This window comes from Diadema setosum, chromosome 16 (genome assembly GCF_964275005.1).
Source record: "Diadema setosum chromosome 16, eeDiaSeto1, whole genome shotgun sequence".
NCBI lineage: Eukaryota > Metazoa > Echinodermata > Echinoidea > Diadematoida > Diadematidae > Diadema > Diadema setosum.
Genome location: NC_092700.1, coordinates 3,474,589 through 3,495,545, shown reverse-complemented (window position 1 = coordinate 3,495,545; position 20,957 = coordinate 3,474,589). Strand labels below are relative to the sequence as shown.

The 20,957-nt window shown below is 36.7% G+C and overlaps 1 protein-coding gene across 1 annotated transcript; it reads right to left on the bottom strand.

Moving 5' to 3' along the window:
• Positions 1-6,313: 6,313 nt before the first annotated feature.
• On the bottom strand, positions 6,314-20,483 carry LOC140240207 (uncharacterized). The gene is made up of 7 exons (XM_072320000.1): positions 20,386-20,483; positions 19,732-19,913; positions 13,823-13,924; positions 11,545-11,850; positions 9,693-9,989; positions 8,455-8,517; positions 6,314-6,438 (listed from the first exon to the last, which is right to left on the bottom strand). The coding sequence occupies exons 1-7, from the start codon at positions 20,481-20,483 to the stop codon at positions 6,314-6,316; spliced, it is 1,173 nt and encodes a 390-aa protein (XP_072176101.1).
• Between the last annotated feature and the right edge of the window lie 474 nt (positions 20,484-20,957).

Here is a 20,957-nt window from a genome sequence, read left to right as displayed (position 1 = left end):
TTGCTGCATTTCAGTGAGCTGAATTAAGAAAAAAAAAAAAAAAAAAAAAAGAAAAAAAAAAAAAAAAAAAAAACGAAATACGACGTCTTGATACATAATGTACGTTGAACTTCAATATAAACACAAGATATCTTATGGAGAATGTGTTTTCAATTCTACTCAGAATCAACTTTATTGCCGTGCATAAATCAATTCATCCCTAATAGGTTGCTTGACATGACATTTTGAGATGACCGTTACAGCGTGGATAAAAGCACCAAATTCAGGATCGGTGGCTCCAATTCATGAAAGCTTGATACGTACAAGTAGGCCTATAGACCCTGCTACGTGTACAGGTATAGACCAGTTCATAATTCCATTTTGCGCATGAGCAGAAAAAGGTCATTTGTACCAACAGGCATTTTGGTTTATTAATTCACTGAGATAAGCATCTGTGATGTGATGATTATTCATGAGATCCTTATCTAAATAGTGCTTGCCAGCACATCCACCTGACAGCAAACCTGGTATTTGGCAACGTCAAAAGAAAAAGGTTGTTTTTGCATTCAAAACGAAACAATGAATTAGATGCCTGCTAAAGTGTCAACTGACGGACTATTCTGGTCACCTGGTCTAAACTCAAGTTCATAATTTGTTTGAACACGAATTCCATAAATTGTTATGTCGGGCAAGCTTATGTATTATACCGCTTTGAAAACGAGTGAAGTGCCTAACCAACTGAGAAAAAAGAAAGGTCATTTGTACCAAGGTGTACACGAGCTAATTACGAACTGGCTTATTCTCAGCCCAGAGTGAGTTACGTATGGGGCTGCGGAACGTTCTCTTTAAATAATTGTGCGTGGGGGGGGGGTGTTTAAGGGTCTGTGATCTGTCCCCCCTCCATTACCTTAGGAAATTTTTCCAAGCCCCTTTGATTTGTACGTAACTCTAAACTAGGAAGAGTAGGTCACACTACAATGGTACCTCAACAGCATTTTCTATTTATAAATCTCTAGTTAATTCAACAACCTCCAGGTGTCAAATGCTTTGTTGCTCATGGAATTCAATAGGTAGTGTGTTCATGTTTTCAAGTTCCATAAAGAATAATAAAACAAAAATCAACACATCTGAACATCTTTTCTGAAACAACTTGTACTATGCTGCCTCAGATACGTAAGTTACTTTCGCGGCATGAAGCTTTCGCGAATGAGAGGAGACTACTTTTACTTTTTTTTTTCTTTTCCCCGCGGCAAGAAACTTCCACGAATTGCCATTAGCATTCTATGCATTGTGTATGTCGCGCGCATTTTGCTTTCACGAATGTTGGCTCCTCGCGAAATTAACCGAAGTTTTATGCCTGCTGAAATCACTTGAAAATTAAAATTCTGCATTTATATCTTAAAAGTAATCAAACAAAGTCCATTGCAGAGGGCTCCTACTCTAATACCATTAGGTATTGGTCCTCGGGCCTATCTCTCAAAATTTGGTGTTTTTATCCGCCGCGTAACGGTAATTTCACTAAACGACCCGACTATATAATCAAGCACAAATGAAACAAAAGACAATGCTTTACCAGATAGTAGATAAATATATAACTTCAGCAAACTATCTCGACCATCTCATTTTGAATGAATGAATGAATGAATGAATGAATGAATGAATGAATGAATGAATGAATGAATATTGATTGGATGGACCAGCTCACACCATTGACATCAAATACCAGAGGCCGTGCTAGCCGATTCGGGATCCCACACTCCAGCTCACAAGTTTTCTCTTTATCCTTCTTTCCTTACACCTGCAGAGAATAGAACAACCTAAAGAAGGATCCTGCAATCTTCCCATCACTCGATGTCTTTAACGAGGCATTGAGGGAAGCCCTCAACTAGTATCTAAGTCATGCCAATGATTCTTGGCAGCCGTTCACACGTACCTAATTACTCCACAACATGTTCTTCATTGTATGTAAATAATGATTAGTCCTTACAATGCCTTAAGGGCCCGGTCTGTTAGTGCCATGACGGCATGGACACCACGAATCTGCAGTGCGCTGATGTTCAACTACGAAGGATGCTCTTCTACAGAAGAAGAAGAAGATGATGATGAAGAAGATGAAGAAGAAGAAAAAGATGATGATGATGAAGATTTTTTTTTTTGGACTTTTCAAAATGATACTTTGTTTACACCACTCTTGCACACTATTCACATAGTGAATGTGGTGTTTACATACAAGCTGTTTAAAAAGGGGGAAAAATATCCGCCCTCGATATTTTCTCTTTTTTTTTTTGCATTAAATACATCACGGGTGGTTTACAATTTTCACAAAATCAAATCAAATCAGGAAATTCAGTAAATAGCAAATGTAAATAAACTGGCTCTGCATAATTGGTAAGTCGAACAATATTTAATGACTGCATCTGCTGTCGGCATGATTGCATTATTATAACAACTAAAGGAGGATTTTACAAAAGTGCTGGAGTCAGCTTGTTAGTAGAATGCTCATGACGGTGTTGTTGAAAACTAGTTAGCTGTTTTCAGCGGGTATACATGAATGACTCTGGCATGCTTATTTGGCCAGGTTATGGCGTACATGCTGTGGTAACAGCGGATAATGTATAAACATCGCAAAATATTGTGCGGCGTTATGGGGAGGCAATAAGCTTTACACCGAAGAAAGGGAAAACTTCGTGGCTTTTCAAAAAGATACTTTGTTTACATCACACTTGCATGCTATTCACATTGGAACATTATATAAATAATACATGCATACAAATTATTTTAAGCGGGAAACATAATTATTCGTCTTCGATATTTTCCTTTTTTTTTTTTGCATTTGGTACATCACGGGTGGTTTGCCGTTTCTATAATGCAGTAAACCTTCTTATGTACACGCTACGATGTATGCTATTCTTTTTATAATTACGTCCCTCTGCGCCTCAGAATAGGATACTAGATCGAAGACGCATTACAAATGCTGTACTTATTATTATTATTAAAATCGAGGTGTTTAATACAGATCAGGAGTGTCAATCAATGGTAGGTGGAAACTGGCCCTATATGGCCGCCAAATCAAACAATAAGCTGTGCTTATAGTCAGCATGAAAAATTCTCATACTTTTGCTTAAAATATGTTGGGCTGAGAGTGACACAAAAGCAAAATGGAGGTCATAATATTGACAATAATATCAATTATTATATCAACCATGTGATGTTTTCCCCGTTCATCGTGAAGAGTGAGTTATTATGAGACCATCGTTTTGTGAAGGTGCTCGTGTTGTTCTGTAGCTTATGAAATTCATATTCAAGAGTGATCGTGTTCTTTATTTTTGTTGTCAAAGGGGATCGGGTTTAGGAACCGAGAAGTACGATAGAGCCAATAGAGGGTGCTCTTTAGGCTAGATAATTGGCTAGGCACACGGCTTCCCTGCTTCGACCTTGCGCGCGTGGGACCAGTGTCCAGTAGAGGTCGAAGTCGAGCTTATATAATCGTAGGCAGAAGACGCGATAGCAGGTTGTGGAGAAGGTCCAAGACAGATTGTATGGCCTCGCAGGTGAGAAACAGATGAAGATTGGTCCCCCTTTCGTCGCACCATCCACACATTGGTGAAATATCAGGGTTGAAGTGGTGGAGGACTGTGAGTGGTGGCAGGACATTGTGCAACAGTTTATACTGTATATCTCCATCTCGTTTGGAGGACGGGGGACGATGAATGTCAGACCAGTGAATTGTCTTTGTTGGTGACAGCACGCCGTTTTCATGCCAGGCTGTTGAGGTGAATGACGGCAACGAGTTCACTGATTTGTTCAGGATGCGATATATGGAACGGGTGGGCATGATAAGGAAGTTTCGATTGTCACTGGTTCTGGCCGGAAGTGGGGAAACAATGCCTGTGTGGGCAATCGAAGTCCGTCAGTGGTGAAGAGAGCAGGGAAGTGTTCGATGAGAGATTCGTGTAGGTGGGAAAGTTCGTGATCAAGAAGGCGGAGTGCAGATCGTCGTAGAAGTGGGGGGAGCTTGACACCGCTGGCTGGGAGCCACTTGCCATGGGTCGGATTGATGAGATCTTTGACGAGTTTGGTACCACTTGCGAAGAGTCTGGCGGGGAAAGCCGTGTGACCTACTACTGAACTTGGAATTAGTAGTGGATGGTTCAGGGGTGTGTTCATCACATGGTTGAAGGAGAGGGACGACGCTTCAATGTGAGCTCCGGATATTCTCCAAGCACTTAGTAGTTCAGCATGAAAGGGTGACAGGCTATGATAATGTTTTGGTTCTAGATTAGTGAAGAAGAGTTGAGAGTCTAGTTTGAGATTCTTGTACTTTTGGAGATTGTATGAGCACATTTTGTACGCGAGGTGAGGAAAGAGGTTCAGAAATCGTTGGACAAACCTAAGGCGAAAGGTATAAATTCGTGCTTGGAGACAAGCTAGACCAAGTCCACCTTTTTTCACACTCCTGAAACAAGGTTTGTTTCTTTAACTGATGTCTTTTGTTACACCAAATAAAGTTGACAAGCATGTCTTGTAATTCAGACAGAACACGCTGGGGTGATGATGATGAAGAAGAAGATGAAGAAGAAGAAGAAGAAGAAGAAGAAGAAGAAGAAGAAGAAGAAGAAAAGAGAATGAATACATCCTTTGTAATACTAAAAACAGTATACCGTACTGGCGCTCTCAGAGTCAATTTTCAGAATTGTGTTAAGTAAAGTATTTGCGTTTTCAGAGTGGATGTAAAAGTGCATAGAAAAGACCACATATAGTATCTGATAAAACTGTGTTTGAAAATGCCGTGCTTCCTACCAGTCCGCCATCAAGCTTGTTTTAATTTTTTTTATGTGGCATGGTGTAAACCCACTGTGTGCCACAGATAATCTGAGACACCAACTCAGAGAAAACATTCTGTTCAAATCTATGTTACTTCTATAAATTTCTGTTGAGCTGGACATTATAGTGAGTGAGAAAATGCTAAGCTTTGCTTTGATGTATATTGTATGACAAATGTATGATTTTTTTTCTCTTTCAAATGACATGTAGCTAAACTACTGTAAAGGCACGACTTGTTCACACAAAACAGTGACAGAAACTTAGAATTTAAACACAAATCCAGCCACGAAAGACTGCTGGTCAGTCAATCGCAACATAAAATGCAAGCTATATGTGAGAGGCACGAAGTGCGAGAAATGCTTTCATCGTACTGCGGCATTTGGCGATTTATCGATCGGTTCTGACAGGTTTGTGCTTGAGCAGAATATGCGAAGTTGGCACGCCGTCGATTGAGTCGGACGTGCGACCGTGGCACATAAGGAGTTAAAAACTACCAGTGTCTAATTACATAACAACTGATATAGGTAGATTTAGCCAACGTTAAAAAAAAAAAAAAAAAAAAAAAAAAAAATTGCCATGATTTCAATATACCAACCGACGCTTAATACGATATTTTATATGTATGTTTTCCTAAGAGCAAACTCAAGTTAAGAGTGGAATCAAGGCATATTATATACATTGTAGGCTTACCTTCAAAGTGAACTTCCTCTGATAGACATTTTCAAGTTACAAGCTAAGCCCCATGGCCCGAAACCATAGTAGCTATTCAGAAGTATTTACACGTAGCTTGTGCCTCATGAACAAATGCCTTACGATGGTAATAGAACTTGTTTGCCATTTCACGGGAAATCTCTTCCCTTGAGAAAAAAAAAAAAGGTTCGCTATCACGTGTACATATAGTTCAATAGGACCCTATTGTTGACATCGTCACAGGATTTAATCATGGTTGCTTGTAAGATTATGAGACTGCGTATTCAGTATTCATTTCGTTGTGATATTTCAAAAAGCATTTTTTTTTTTTTTAATAAACGACGTAGTAATCTTTTTTTTTTAATTAAGAAAACAAAGCAAGAACAATGTACTAAAGTTAACTTTGAAAGACATTTTCTCGAGTTTACAATCCCTCAAGTTCCCCTAGGACTGTAAAACTCTCAACGACAGCGAGTAAAACATTTGTTATACTTAACCACTGGCAAATTACTCAATTCTCAACAGCGTACAGTAAAGCAAAAGTCATGCTATATTTAGAAGAAAAAAAAAAGTTCACACACACACACACACACACACTCATCGTTGTGGTACATAGCTGACTTGTGTGTCTAAAAAAAAAATACAGAAAATGTATAGGCACTTGTGCAAAGTTCAATTCTTGTTATGCATTGTGTGTATGTGATTATAAGTGGATGCATTTGAATATAATTATTGTTAATGCTTACTCGTAACTTGGTCGGCATTCCGATAGCGACATAAATTGCGAGACTAGAAGCTGATTATTGCAGTGTAACAAGGATCACACGCAAACTTTGCGAGCTATTTGTTCGTTTGAGGAACAGGTGAGAGCAGAGAACTGTAGGGCGCCATCAACCAGCTCTACGGCCAGACATCTCCATTCAGATCCGCTGTCGTAATGCAGGTCTGAGGAAGGATACAAATGAAACGATTATCAGAATCAGAAACAGGGATTGAGGGGAAAATACTACGTCTGGAATAAGAACAACAAAACAACAATAGCAACAGCAACAAAACCTTTAAATGCTTATCTGTTTAATGGCTAACTTAAGTAACAGATTTATCAATTTTCATTCCGTTTATTTTTTATTCACATTACAAATGCTCTATAACCAGGTGATAAGACAATACAAAAACAAAAATTCACAAAAATCAAATAAAGCAAATACAATATGGTATGTGACCCTGCATTACAAAACCAACAAAAAGTCGCCAGGCACAAAGCTTTATCTGAGGGCAGATTCTGAAAGAACAGACTTTCATCTTCATATTAATGCACAACTCAATACCATAGACTCTCCTAACCTACATTGTATCTACATTATGTAAATAGTCGAAACAAGGACAAACGTGTGTACAGTGCACTCGATATAGCGAACTCCTGTTACAACAGAGTAAAAACTCAGGCGACATCAGTATCAGCTCTATATTTTTGTATTGTTTAACCGTTCGGTTATAGCGACATTTTGATATACGGAAGAACACCTCAGGTCTCGAGGACTTCGTCATGTTGGGAGTCCTGTGACTGTAGGTGCTGGTCTATTCAAGCGCTGAATCTCACTGTGACCTTTTCTATTTGCAATCAATGGGACCCCCCCCCCCCAAAAAAAAAAAAAAAAAAAAAAAAATGTTAATCTTCACAGCAGAAACAATGAAGTGATTATCAGATTACACTAGATTCACCGTGATCTACACAATCATTCTATTTATAACTAATGCCAACTTTCAAAGCAGTATTTTTAGTTTTGCAGACGACATCTCACATGGGTCTGTATGAGTAGTTTTAACCTTGGCATGTTTTTATGGTATACAATGTGTATGTATTTTACATGTTTCTGCAGAATCAGCCATAATTTTGTATTATGTATAATTCAAGAAGTTGGTTATTTTATCTGTTCTGTGGAATTGGGTGATTCAAAAACTTTTTTGGTTTTTAAGGCTACATTGCCCATACGGGTCTGTGGATGATGTTTTATGGGACATTGTATTAATTAGTTAAAGAGGAAAGCTTAATTGTTATTGTCAAATACATGTAGCCATGTATTCGTATCTTTATCTATAAATTGAAAAACCCCTCATCTTCAATAAGTTATATATATATATTTTTTAATGTAACCTGGCGTGTTCGCGGGCTAGTCGGCGGTTTGCTTGGGACATCTCTCGTAATCCTACATTATTTTGCTTAAGATGATTTGTGAAAATAGGTGACAACTGCTATTTGTGAAATACTTGGTATGGCTGCTTTTTTTTTTTTTGTTTTATTTCTATTTTTATTTTTTGCTTTGATTGTTTTAATGTTATGTATGATTTGTTTTTGAAAATCAATAAAAAAAACTTTCAAAGCAGTAGCACCATCCTTTTAAAAGTTTGTACAGATGCAAGTGATGAGCGTGTAGAGGGTTAGAAATGAAAGCACAGTCCTCATAGCGCTATCATAGAAGAAAAATTTTTTCTCGAAAATCTGCTAAGAACGCAATTTAAATTCATTTTATGATCTCAAACAAAAGCATACTTCAGAGGAAGACTTTCTCTTTCAGAAAACATGAAAACATACAGATTGATCAGTTTGACCCGTTTTATACCTGTTTTGAGCCCTCACACAAAATTACTGCGTACTACTTCTTGTTGGTTTTAAATAGTTATGCTTGGTCAGATGGATGTCAAAAAAAATGTAGAAACACAGATGTAAACAAAAGACGCATAATATGTTTATCTTCATAAACAACATCATCTGCACGTAAAGCAAAGAAAAAATGAAAATCACACGCTCTCAAGAGGTGTTCAAGAACACGTAAACCACGGACGATGCCCCCCCCCCCCCCCGACACCCTCCAAATTTTGTTGCTCCCCAAATCACCACCCAACAGACGACAATCCGAAGCATCGACGCTCATGTCCACAACAAATCATAACATTAAATACCCGGTCTGAGCTCAGATGTCATATAAAAGGCGCACCAGAGATCCTCTTCACTCTGCGCAAATACTGCAGAGATGATGAATTAAAAAATGATATAACCTTCAAACAAAAAATATTGAACCATCTCAAATAAAAAAAAAAAAAAAAATGCCGGAGCTCAGCTTGACCGCCTTACAGATCATTTCCACACCAGTTGTGATTTCCATCGTTTATCATAGTACTGGGTTCATTTTATCTGCATAATTCGCTTCCTTGATCATCAAAACATACCGTCACTGCCGCCTGAGGCCGACCAGCCGTTTCTGCTCACCTTACTCTCTGGCTAACAGTGCTTACTGAAACTATGACGGTCGCAAAAGCAAGCGCGCCATCTTGCCTTCATGATGGACTCAGAGAGCCTACCAATGTTTAAGAATCCCCCCCAAAAAACAAAACAAAACAAAACAAAACAAAACAAAAAAAAAACAAAAAAAAAAACGAAAATGAAACAATCCATGCTCCTGCAGACATGGGAAGGGGGGGGGGGGTGATCCGGATCAACTATCAAAATTGATAATCTATTCTTGTGCAATTCTCAGCTTTGCTTTTAGAGGTATTCTAATGTAAATGTTCTAATGTAAACTATCCATTTCGATACATAGCAAAATGGAAAGTACTCACGATGACTGAGGACTGAATTGTCCATGAGTATCATCCGAATAATATGAAATATTCAGTGACATTATAGTGTAATCACAGAAAATTTTCTTGCATCCCCCAACTTCACAGATGGATGATGCAGGAATCTAAAAAAAGATTAATGATGTAATCACCCCAAATAATATTCTTTTTTTTTTCTAAATTACTAATGATGATAGATTTGAGATACCAGGGTACATAAAATCAATGCGCAGTTTGTAAAAAAAAGGAATCAACAACAAACAAACAACAAACAAACAAACGAACAGGAAAAAAAAAAACAAGTAGAAAAATCATGGGAACATAGACTAATTGCTGTCCTTAAAAAAAAAAAAAGTCAAACTCATTGATATCAAGAGATCAGTCTCATGGAGGACATGAAACCAACGTATTCATTATAGAATGCTGGTAGATTTGAACATGATCTTTGAAAGTAAATCTTATAGTAGGCCTATTATTAGATTCTACCTTCTCACCGTCCCTCCCCATTCCATGCAAGACCAGGTTAGACACTTTTGCTTAGTGTTGTAATATAGACCTACAGGGCAGACATGTGTACTTACTAAAAGGCTGCTCTGTAAAGAGACTGAGACTGTTGAACAGGACACTGTTGCCGTTAGTTGGAAACCCACATCGCCAGTCACCTTGTCTGTCCCAGTCCCTAAAGGTCCATGATGTCCTGTCCGACGGCCAGCAACATGTGCAGTCCAACCAGATGAGGTCATCATCACCACACTGGTCTCTCACTGCACACACTATGTCGAGGACGAAAGACTGGTTGACAGGGAGTGGCAAGGTTTTCCCTGTAGGACACATCCCAGAGTACTTTTTCTCTTTGTTGCATGTGATTTCAGTGGAGTCTGCCCAAGAGATGAACAATAAACTCATACAAACACACACACCAAAATAGAATACATGTAACAATAATGATAGCAAACAACAAGTAATTGTAGATTAAGACTTTTTTTCATGACATTTTATCAAGTTTTCAAAACACGCGTATTGCGAGTAAAGATTGGTAGCACATAACACTATTGTGAGACAATACATAGTTGCATATGTGACAGGAGAAGAAGAAAAAGAAGAAAAAGTGTGTCACGGGCACATTCTAATGCAATTTAGTAAATCATCTCAAGACCCCTATCCCCATTATGCAGTCGCGAAAGATACAAAGCAATGTGTGTTGTTATCACATTGTTTATAATTGACACGATCTATTCAAATTATAAAAATACAACAAAACAAGGCTGTTATCGTTGACAGAGAAAGACATAAACATGCACGCATGTGTTTCTTTGCTTCGCTTGGCTTTGCCGTTTTTATTATAAGCAGGATGAATTCGGAGGCACATACATTAAACATTGTGTAGTTAGAAACACTAACAACAGAAACACGATTCTAGCATACATGTAAATGCATCAGTTGTGGTGCATGGAGACATTACATTAATATCATTAATGCGTTTAAGAATCAATTCATTCTGATACAGGCTTTTCACATGTCCGACACTGCTTAGATTTGTTTGTGAGGTAAATTTTAGTAATCGGCTATCCTTTTGTATGTCTTCATTTTAACTTTAAATAAGTTCCACATTGATTTCAGCTTTCCACGTGTTTCAGGAATGACACAAAATGAAGACATACTAGTTTTGAATAAGGAAGGTAGCTATAAAACTTCCCTTACTGTTATAGTTGCAAACAAGTCGAGTAACTTTCTTGAAATAAGTACCTTTTTTAAATATACGTTTTATGAGTTACCGTATATTTCCGTGCTGATGTACACACCCAGTACAAATACCTGTGCACATCAGATACGAAAATAATAAATGTACGAAATATACGGTAGTTTACAAAACGTCTCGCAGTTCCTGCAGGGTTTACTGAGCAATGTCAAGTGTTCTAATTCATTGTTTCACTTTTTTCTGTGAAATGTTATCTTCATCAGTTACAAAACTACAGGAAGCACAAATTGGATATGAACTCATATATTTTGTACATATTCATCGTTCACGTCATGTTGACTACTTGTTTCAACATTGATATGCAGGAGTCAGGGGAACTGCATGGCTTTATCATTATTTCCTTACCTACTCTAAAAAAAAAAAAAAAATCATAAAGAGAGATAATAGACAATAGCTATAAAGATTTCTTTACAACCCCATTTCATTGGTAAGAATATAATAATTACTGTGTTTTGAACATTTCTCTCCATGATTCCAGTGTTTTGTCGAGATCTTTTCAATTTCCCATTTCTCTTTTTTTTTCGGTAGAGTTATGTAGCAAAGTAGTGATTGACTGAATAGTGTGAAGTTATATAGATGGAACTGATTTCTACTTAGCGTTTAGATATAAACGAAAGAAAAACTTGAAATCTCAGAGAAAAGAACATTCGGAGTGTTGATCATTCAACTCATACCTGCTGTGACATGAGAATTCGCAACGGCCGCAGATGTATCAGCGCACCCTGTACTAGAGGTAGCGGTCTCCTTCGTGGTTGTCTGAACCGTCGACATCCACTCCGTCGTCGACCCGGAGTGAGTACTTGACCTGGTCCCGTCGGGTGTGCTTTCAGACACCATCCTCGTAGTGGCTGACTCGCCCGTCTCACGGAGACCCTCTTTCTGTGTTACAGAAGTCAGTGTTGGAGAAGAGGTGTTCCTCTCAACTGTGATCCCAGATGATCCATCGCTGGTAGATTCTGTCCACTTGTCTGTCGGCGTACCTGCGTGGAAAACATTTTAATAATTTATGTTGTTTAACAATTATAACTGCCAATTTCACCCATTCATTATCATAAATCATATCTTACTTATCTGTATCTGTTCTTCTGGAATACGTGTAACATATTTTTCCATACATGACCCTGCACGCCAATACTAAGAAAAAGATTTTAGATAAAGGCCGATTATGAAAGAAAGGACTTTAAGCTTCAAATTGTGTACAACTTAATTCAAATGGACTCTCCCAACTTATCTAATTAAAGAAAGTAAATCCTCTGGAAAAGTAAGTGATAGGCCCTATACTGAGAAGAGACGCTGCAAAGTAGAGGAGCTATTTAAGCACTTCATCTCTACCAGGTCATGCTCTGCGACAAATGGGGGGGGGGGGCAGGGTGTGAAACACTACAGTTAAAACAATGAATGAATGAATGAATGAATGAATGAATGAATGAATGAATGGTAATATTAAGTTGCATTATGGCTGCAATATCAACACTTTCTAATTAAAAACTGATACCCACTTTCAGTGACAGCGTCATCTTTTAAAACATGTTTTAGGACACAATGTGGAGGCGGTGAATTATGATATAAATACACATCAATATATCATTATGCACCTTAAACTGCCGATTCCTCGTATTGATGACATGTTCAAAGAATAATGATAATTAAAAGGAAAATAAAAGAAACATAAACTATCCATACGGGCATATACGACAAAGTATCTCCTGACCATGCAACTTATTAATTGAGATCGTAAAGAGAAATCTCTTGAACATAACTACCGAGAGAATACAATTATGACATGAATCTATTTTAAGAAAAGAAAAAAATAAATAAAGAAAGAAAGAAAGACATGTCTGGCATGCAGGCATTCTCCTCAGTGTTATGATAATATAAACACAGGTATACATCATTTAACCTTACCTATTATGGTTATAATCACACAGGTTAAACTATTAAAATTGTGACCGTGCACCTCAAAACGAACATAAAGTCGCACACACTGATTTTGCGTGAGGACTGAAAAATAAGTGAAATGGGTCAACCTAGCCGATCTTGACTTTTTCATATTTTCTGAAAGAGAGGGTCTTATTTTACATCATGCTAAAATTTGGTATCATAAAACGGGCAGGAAAGTGTGTGTGTGTGTGTGTGTGTTTTTTTTTTTTTTTTAGCAGTTTATCTCAAACATTTTTGGTAGAATAGTGTGATTAGGTGTGTCTTTAGAATCCCTTTTTCATTTCTGAAAAACCTTGTCCACACTCTTCACTTTTAACTCTAATAACTTTTGAAAGGATAGCGCTACTGCTTTGAAAGTTGGCATTAATTATGGACAGAATGTGTTAATGAGGCATGCTTAATTTCAGTTTAATCTAATAATCCCTTCATTGTTGTTACCCTGGTGTTTTACTTCCTGTTTTTTTGTCCCATTCATCGCACAGCCAGCACGGTTTGGTAAAGATTAAGCGCTTGAATAGACACTGTACTTCAGAGCCTCTTTTCTCAGTTCACGCTTTTCCTGAGTTTGTGCTTTCTTTCCAATATTAAGATAGGTTAGGAGAGTCCATTTGAATTGAGTTATACATCATTTTAAAGCTTAAAGTCTGTTCTTTCAGAATTTAGTCTTAACTAAAAATTCATGTCTGGCGACTTTTTGTTTGTTTTGAAGTGCAGGGTCACAATTAAAAGGAAAAATTTGACATTAGACGTAATGTATGCCTACACGTCAAGAAAGTAGAATTGAAAAATGAATGCTGGTAGGTAGCCTTATTTCTCTATTTTGTAATCAAATTGGAGAAGGCGACTGTTTTTTTTTTCGTTTTTTTTTTTGTGTTCGTTTGTTTTCAAAGCTCCTTGGGCGTCCGGTACGATGTCAATTCGTAGATAAAGATAATGATTAATTCCTAGTGAGCGACATCAAACACCTATTTCGAGATTGAAAGAAAGAGCGTATTCTTTGTTTAGTCTTACCTAATTCACAGACGTCTCCGGTAAACCCCTCAGTACAGTGGCAGTCGAAATTAGTCTTGGTTTCCTCGCAAACGCCATTCTGGCACGGCTCTTTCCAGCAATCTGTTTGATTAAATTGATTAACGTTTTTAAGCTTACACTCACAAATAATTATAGGCTAACACCATCCATGTTTTGAGAGTAATTATTTAGATAATGATAATGATGATAACAGTAATGATAATAATAGCATTGATAGTAATAACAATAATCATACTAATGATAATGCTACTACTACTACTACTACTACCACTATATACTACTACTGCTACTACTACTCCTACTAATAATAATCATCATAGTAATAATGATAATGCTAATACTAATAATACTACTACTAATACTAACACTACTACTACTACTACTAATGATGATAATTATAACAATAATAACATTGATGAAAATAAAATAATGATGATAATAACAATAATAAAGATAAGATAATAGCTAGTGTTCGTATAGTGCATACCAGACATGTTAAGAATAAAGTGCTCTTTACAAAATTTACCCAATGACTGGATACATTGGGAATTCAAATTACCAAAGTATCGCAACTGTGTGAATTATTTGATTTTCCTTTACACGTGTAATTTGTAGAAATTCTGAAAATTTCACAAACATTTACTCACGAGAATCAAATGTAAATGATAACATTTATCGATTTTTATTTTTTTTTTTGCTAATGTGTTTGAAATTCAAATCGAAAATCGCGTCATTTAAAGTCGGAAAAAAAAAAGAAGCGCCATAAAGGTGGTCTATCTAATATATTGTTCGATCATTAAATCCTTATTTTTTTTTTTTTTTTTATAATTTAGTATTTAATAATGCACTGCAAAATGAAGTTAAAAATCAGTCCTAATACGAAGAAGGACATTTTTGAGCGAACAAAATTGAATTTTGAATATCTAAATAAGTTTGTTGAATATTGTGTCAGCGGCCATCCATAAGGAAAGAGCCAGTATCACCACTGAAGAACTGGGAGGACATTTTACTCAGCAGAACACTCTGTCAGGTCGCCAGGGTAACGTCGACGCTACCAATTTAGAAAACTGTTTTGGTTAGTCGAGCTACACCCACACCTAAATCTCATGATGCGTCGACAGTCAGGAAAATGCTACTTCATTTCATTTCATTTGTTTCACTTCTTATACAGGCGTAATAGTCATTTGAATACACATACGAACACAAACTCAATACAAAATTGCAATCAAAGAAAATACTCAGAGTTGAAATGTAATATATGTTATGTTTGATATGACAATTACAGGATAAAAATGACCAATTTCCAACAAAGAAAACATGAAAAATCGAATATGATATATACTGGGCCTTACAACAACAAAAAAAAAAAAAAAAAAAAAAACTTTTCCAGCTTTTGATGCTTAATAATTCCAAAGCTATACATCAGATAACACTGTCATTGATATGATTAATATCTGAATAGTATAAAGTATTTGGAGGTGATTTGAATATGAAAACATGAATCAGTTTCATTAAATCCATGATTAATTTCAAAGTTAAGTTCCACATTTGTGTCAAATTTGAACCCTGTGTACAAAATTTAACTTTACACAGGAACCAATGATGTGTTCGTGAATGTGTGCTTACAATGTGCTGAAAAATAGGCGTCAATACCACGAATGCCACATTTTCTGTCGTTCAAAAACTGTTAACCTTCAAAAAGCCATGCCGATCACTATTCTGTCAGCATTGTTATAATAAAAAAAAAAGTACACAGGTTTTCCAGGTCAAATATCCGCAATATCAGATCAAGCGTCACATTAGGCAATTCAAATGTCCACCTTAACAGCGAACCAATATCCTGTAAGGTAAGTAAGATGTTAATAGCCATGTCAAATATTCACACAATGTAAATTATCGCGTCACCTAAGGTCAATGAGGGCATATCGCGTCATTCATAGGTGATTCAGATGCCACTTAAGTAATTTAGATATTAGTTGACTCCAAAACACAGCAAAGATATCCTTCTCAAGAATATGACATCGTGATGAACATTAGCAGGCGCAGACAGTTGCGTTTTCATTTAGAGACATTCTGGCATGACTTTAATAAAAACAAAGCGAGTCTCACTCATTTTTTTCCTTTTTCTGAAAAACACTATTTTCATCTAGGGAATTCAAAAGAGTGTTGAAACAATAATTTAAAAGTTTGAAACTTGAGAAGCAATTTTGCATTTTCAGTAATATGACAGGTAAATAAATTATCTATGAACTGCAAGAAAATGAACAAAATAAGTATATCACGTTTTCATCTGGTGATGCAAAAGAGTTAAGAATCATTTTCAAGAAGAGTGACTTCCTGTATTTTGTTCTGACCAAGAAAGTAAATAGTTCGAGCCTGAACAGTTCTATTCTTAAAAACTATGAGATATGCGATGGAATTCTTATCATTAGATTCACAAATATTTTCTTTTTCGGTATTTTTTTGTAGGTGTGCAAAGATTTCAATAAATTTCATATTTCTTGCCATTGTAGTCTGGCATTTGATGTATGGATATTGCTCCAGTCATTTGGATACTTATTTGGCTATGCGACATTTAAACTGCCAAGTCTGATTTTGACATGTGCTACATGGACATTCCATACCTATAAGGACATTTGAAGTGCCTATTGCTAACTGTATTGTAGTGTGGACATTCATTCATCTCTCTTACAATGTACATGGACATTTGAACAATGCGTTTGAGCCAGTAGACATTTCACTTGGAAACATGTCCTAAACGATACAATTACATTTATGTGAAATAATGATTTTGTAATTAAAAAAAGCACTGTATTTGTAGGTAATATACATTTGAAAACATTGTTTGACATTGGTTTTCCAGAGCATTATTCTTTGTAATATTTTGCTATGCAACATTTGAACTGCATTGTCTCTTGTCTGATACGATGCAGACATTTCATACCTAAGTGGACATTTGAATTGTCTAATTTGATACCATATTCTGTCATGCTCATTTATTCAGCTGTATGGACATTGGAACTACCTATATGACATTTGGTTTATCTCGGTGGACATTTGACCTGGAAAACCTGAATATGTATATATATATATATATATATATATATATATATATATATATATATATATATATATATATATATATCATATAATGAAGAGTTTGTTTGCAAAAACCGATAAGTCCATTTTTGAAGATTTTGAAGTACGGTCTCTGTCATAAAGTACAAAATAATACCTTTTAAATGATACATTGGTCACTAGATATAAAGGTATATTTTTGAAGTTATGGTCAAAAGAAGCAAAAAATTTCTTATTATTCTCTTTATTTTTCTTGACCTTTAATCGCAAATATCTCCATTTGACAAATATGGACTTATCGGTTTTTGCAAACAAACTCTTTATATATATATATATATATATATATATATATATATATATATATATATATATATATATGTATATATATATATATACATATATACATATATAATACATACATGCATATACATATAAAGTCATCAGCCTGTGAGCACTGCGACCAAAAACATATAGGGGGGAGCGGTGCCCCTATATCCGTCAACCCACGAGGAAAAGAAAAGAAGAGCTTCCGCAAAAGTTACTAAGTGAACTCAGAAAATTATGGTGTAATCTCACGTAAATGTGTGCTATGTACATGAACACTATTATAATGTAATCAATGAGTTTTGACATTTGCGCCTGACGCGTTATGACATTTGTGTGTAAATCTGAGATCAAACTTCATCCCATTATAACAGACAGACGGACAGACAGACCAGGGGCGTCGGGGAAGAGTCTCTTCCCACCTCCCTGGACAGACAAACTTTGATGACATCATATAGTATAACTAACTATTTTTCATTAATTTAATGCAGGCAATTAGTTTTGACATCTGTGGTTGATGTGTTATGACATTTGTGGTAATTTTGACGTTTGTGGACGATTTCTACATTTGTGGGCTCTACACCCTTTCTCCTTCGCCAACTTTTTGTCAAGGAGCCACGCTGAAGGTAAATGACCATATCAAACACTATCCTTGTGTGTATCATCCCTGTTCGCGTTGCATTCTCTACGTGATTAAGGAAAAATGCAAAATAGAACAATGTACACCCTAATATTTTCCCAGCAAGACATTACGCTATCAAGGAAAAAAAAAATATTTATATCGCACGTAACACATTCAAAATAAGATAAAAAGACCATTTTTTTTTTCTGATTTGGGTTCTTTCAATGATTGAAATTAAAGCCTGGAATAGGATTTCATGAAACCGGTATCACTAAAATGTTCACCTCTACACACACTAAGTATGAATGGAAAAGGTCATGGGCGCGATGACATATTTTGATCCAAAAAAAAAAGAAGAAAAAATGAATGTACGAAAAAATTTGGATGACAATAGCATTAGAGAAAATTAATTCATATACCATGCCAATTTGACTGCTCGAAATGTTACATAGAAAGTCGTGTTTTGTTGTTGTTGTTGTTTTTTTTTTTTTTTTGTTTTTTTTTTTGGGGGGGGGAGGGGGAGGGGGGTGGGGGGAGGATGGGCTCAGAAAGTTTTTTTCTTTTTTTTTTTCAGTCCGTTATTCCCGCCCCACCTTTCGAAACATTCCGCTGATGAACACCCTTTGCTCTGTAGTTAGCTGCATGGTCAGGCAAGCTCATGATCATATGGTAAGCATTTATTGTTACATTCGATTGTTGGAATTCTTGAGCGTGGCAGCTGTCTGTTACCATGGTCACACAGCCTGCATGGTTTAGGACCCCGCTGGAATTTTGATTCCTGAGCTCCATTGTCCTTGTGTGTATATTTTGTATTCACGACAAAATTCTATTAGCCCACTTTCCATTTATGTATTTATGCCAAACTGTTACGTCATCATCTATACCTCCACACCCACTTAAATCCTTACAATCTCAGTCGTTGTTCTCTCAATGTCCTTACTTGTAGTAGGTTATAGTTGCAACATGTGACCTTTCTGTATTTTATTCTGTATTTTATTTAGTAACATTTATTTGATTTGATCTTTGTTCGTTTTAATTGGATCCCCCAGTTATAGTATGGTCTAAAGAAAAAAATATATCTGTACTTATGTTTACCCTAATCTGATCTTATCACAGGACCTGCGGCTCTATACAAGCTTGCTTTTACGCAGGCACATCATATTTTTCGCATTATGATCTCAGTTTAACTCGCATGTACACAGCCTTGTGTATAACAAAACAAACTATGAAAGGAAAAAAGAATGGATATTAAGGCTATGACTTTATTTTTTGCAAAAGATTGCTGAAAAAGTCTGAAAAACTTATTCAAAGTCGTCATTTGCTCGTGCAAATGAAAATTTGGTAACACTACTGTCTGTTGTTCTAACTCAGTCATGCAAGAATTTTGAACAATGAGCTGAGCATGAAATGAAAGAAGAGAAGTGTATCTTTTCAAACCATGTATATCTCATAAAGCAAATATATTAGTATGATTATGACCGCAAAGAAATGCAATTAAACTCGGTTTCGTGTGTTTTTTTTTTCTGGGACACGCTGTATTCTAATAAGTTAGACGTCGGTATATCCAGATTTACTTTGTTGTTGTTTTTATGATTTTATGAAAGTAAGAATCCTCTCCTGTAATGAGAAAAAAAAAAACTTGGGTTGTTTTCAGACAGAACAAGAAAAATACAGCAGAAAATGAGATGAGATGCAAAGACGGCATACAGCTACTTACCAAGCAGTCACGGGGAGAACATTACGAGTCTCAACGTAATCAAATTTTAGCCAACTCGACGAGCTGAACTACTTAATGACCACATGAAATCAGTTAAACATTTCACTTGGTTACAACGTAAACTTTATAAATCACTATCTGGTTTACCTGGAATTCGACAAGTCCATTGTTCAGGCTCAGTGCGCATCCCAGGGTTTCCATGGTAACCCTTGGAGGAGACAGTTCCCGGTAGATTAATTACCTTTGGGATGAGTTGTATTTGGGCACCGTTGAACGATATAGTCTTGCATAATATGTTGTTCTTTGGAAAAGTGTAGTTTACGTTGTATCTGTTCCAGAATCCACCATGGACTGCAAAATTTAATGGAAGGGCAGGTTCGTTCCGTTATTAATGAATTTGTGTGTAAACAAGCTTCTACTCGCTCGCAGAACTGACCAGCTACAATGGGCATGGATCGGTATCGACAGCGTTCCTTATCAGTAAAACACTTGCATTATTCTCGCAGAATGCCCGCAGATTAAACGCTGGTCGACGCATAATAGGCACAGATCTACAGGCAACCTACGTACTTCGAGAGTGTTAAATGCCTGTGACTTGAAGCAGCTACGGGCCTCCTACTGGACCAACGGTGTTCTGCGTGGTTCTGGGCAAGTTTTGAGCATGCCAACGTGCTATATAGATTCTGTCAGGTGAGGGCAATCTGCAGAGACCTCCCTGGGGGTAGAAAACATTTGTCCCACGCAAGTCACAATCAAGGCTTGCCCGAAAAGATGTGACAGTCCCTTCAGAGTGTTGAAGACCTGTTCCAGGTGAGTCGCGGGGATTTCCCGCAGAGGTTCACGAAGATGACCAGTAGGAGGTCCGTAGCAACAGCACCTCGTAGGAAACCCACATGCATAGTGAGAATTTGAACTTCGCGCGTTTGGCTTTATACCCCCTAAAACCAAAGATCGTACACTGAATTAAGATGATCAACTCTCCTGATTTTACACGGCCGCTGGTGAAACGCAAGTGGCTGCCGCCCTCTGGCGTTCAGCGGGGATAATCGAACCTGCGTCGGATCAGAAGCACTGACATAGATCTACTTACTCAGTACAGTATGTCCCCCCCCCCCAAAAAAAAAAAAAAAAAAAAAAAAATACAACCAAATTTTTGCATTGATAACACCCAATATGATTAAACTGTCTAACTGCTACTTCAGGGTCTTGAAATATAACACTTTAGCTCTATTTTGCAGAAAACCCCATTCAATTTGGTTAAGCGGTCACATAGGATGTGAAATGTTAGAAAGCATGTCATGAGTCTGATTCTTCCAAGTTTAGCACTTCGATGCTTTTGTGTGTGAATACAATAGACAGAACTTGAAGTGAAG

What these genes read in the sequence shown, in the direction of transcription:
- LOC140240207 (XM_072320000.1), bottom strand. Translation starts at nt 20,483, where the DNA reads ATGCATGTGGGTTTCCTACGAGGTGCTGTTGCTACGGACCTCCTACTG. An exon ending in ATGGACTTGTCGAATTCCAG is followed by an intron (nt 13,925 to 19,731) that starts GTAAACCAGATA and finishes TTAATCAAACAG; the next exon opens with ATTGCTGGAAAGAGCCGTGC. An exon ending in CGGAGACGTCTGTGAATTAG is followed by an intron (nt 11,851 to 13,822) that starts GTAAGACTAAAC and finishes TTTTCCACGCAG; the next exon opens with GTACGCCGACAGACAAGTGG.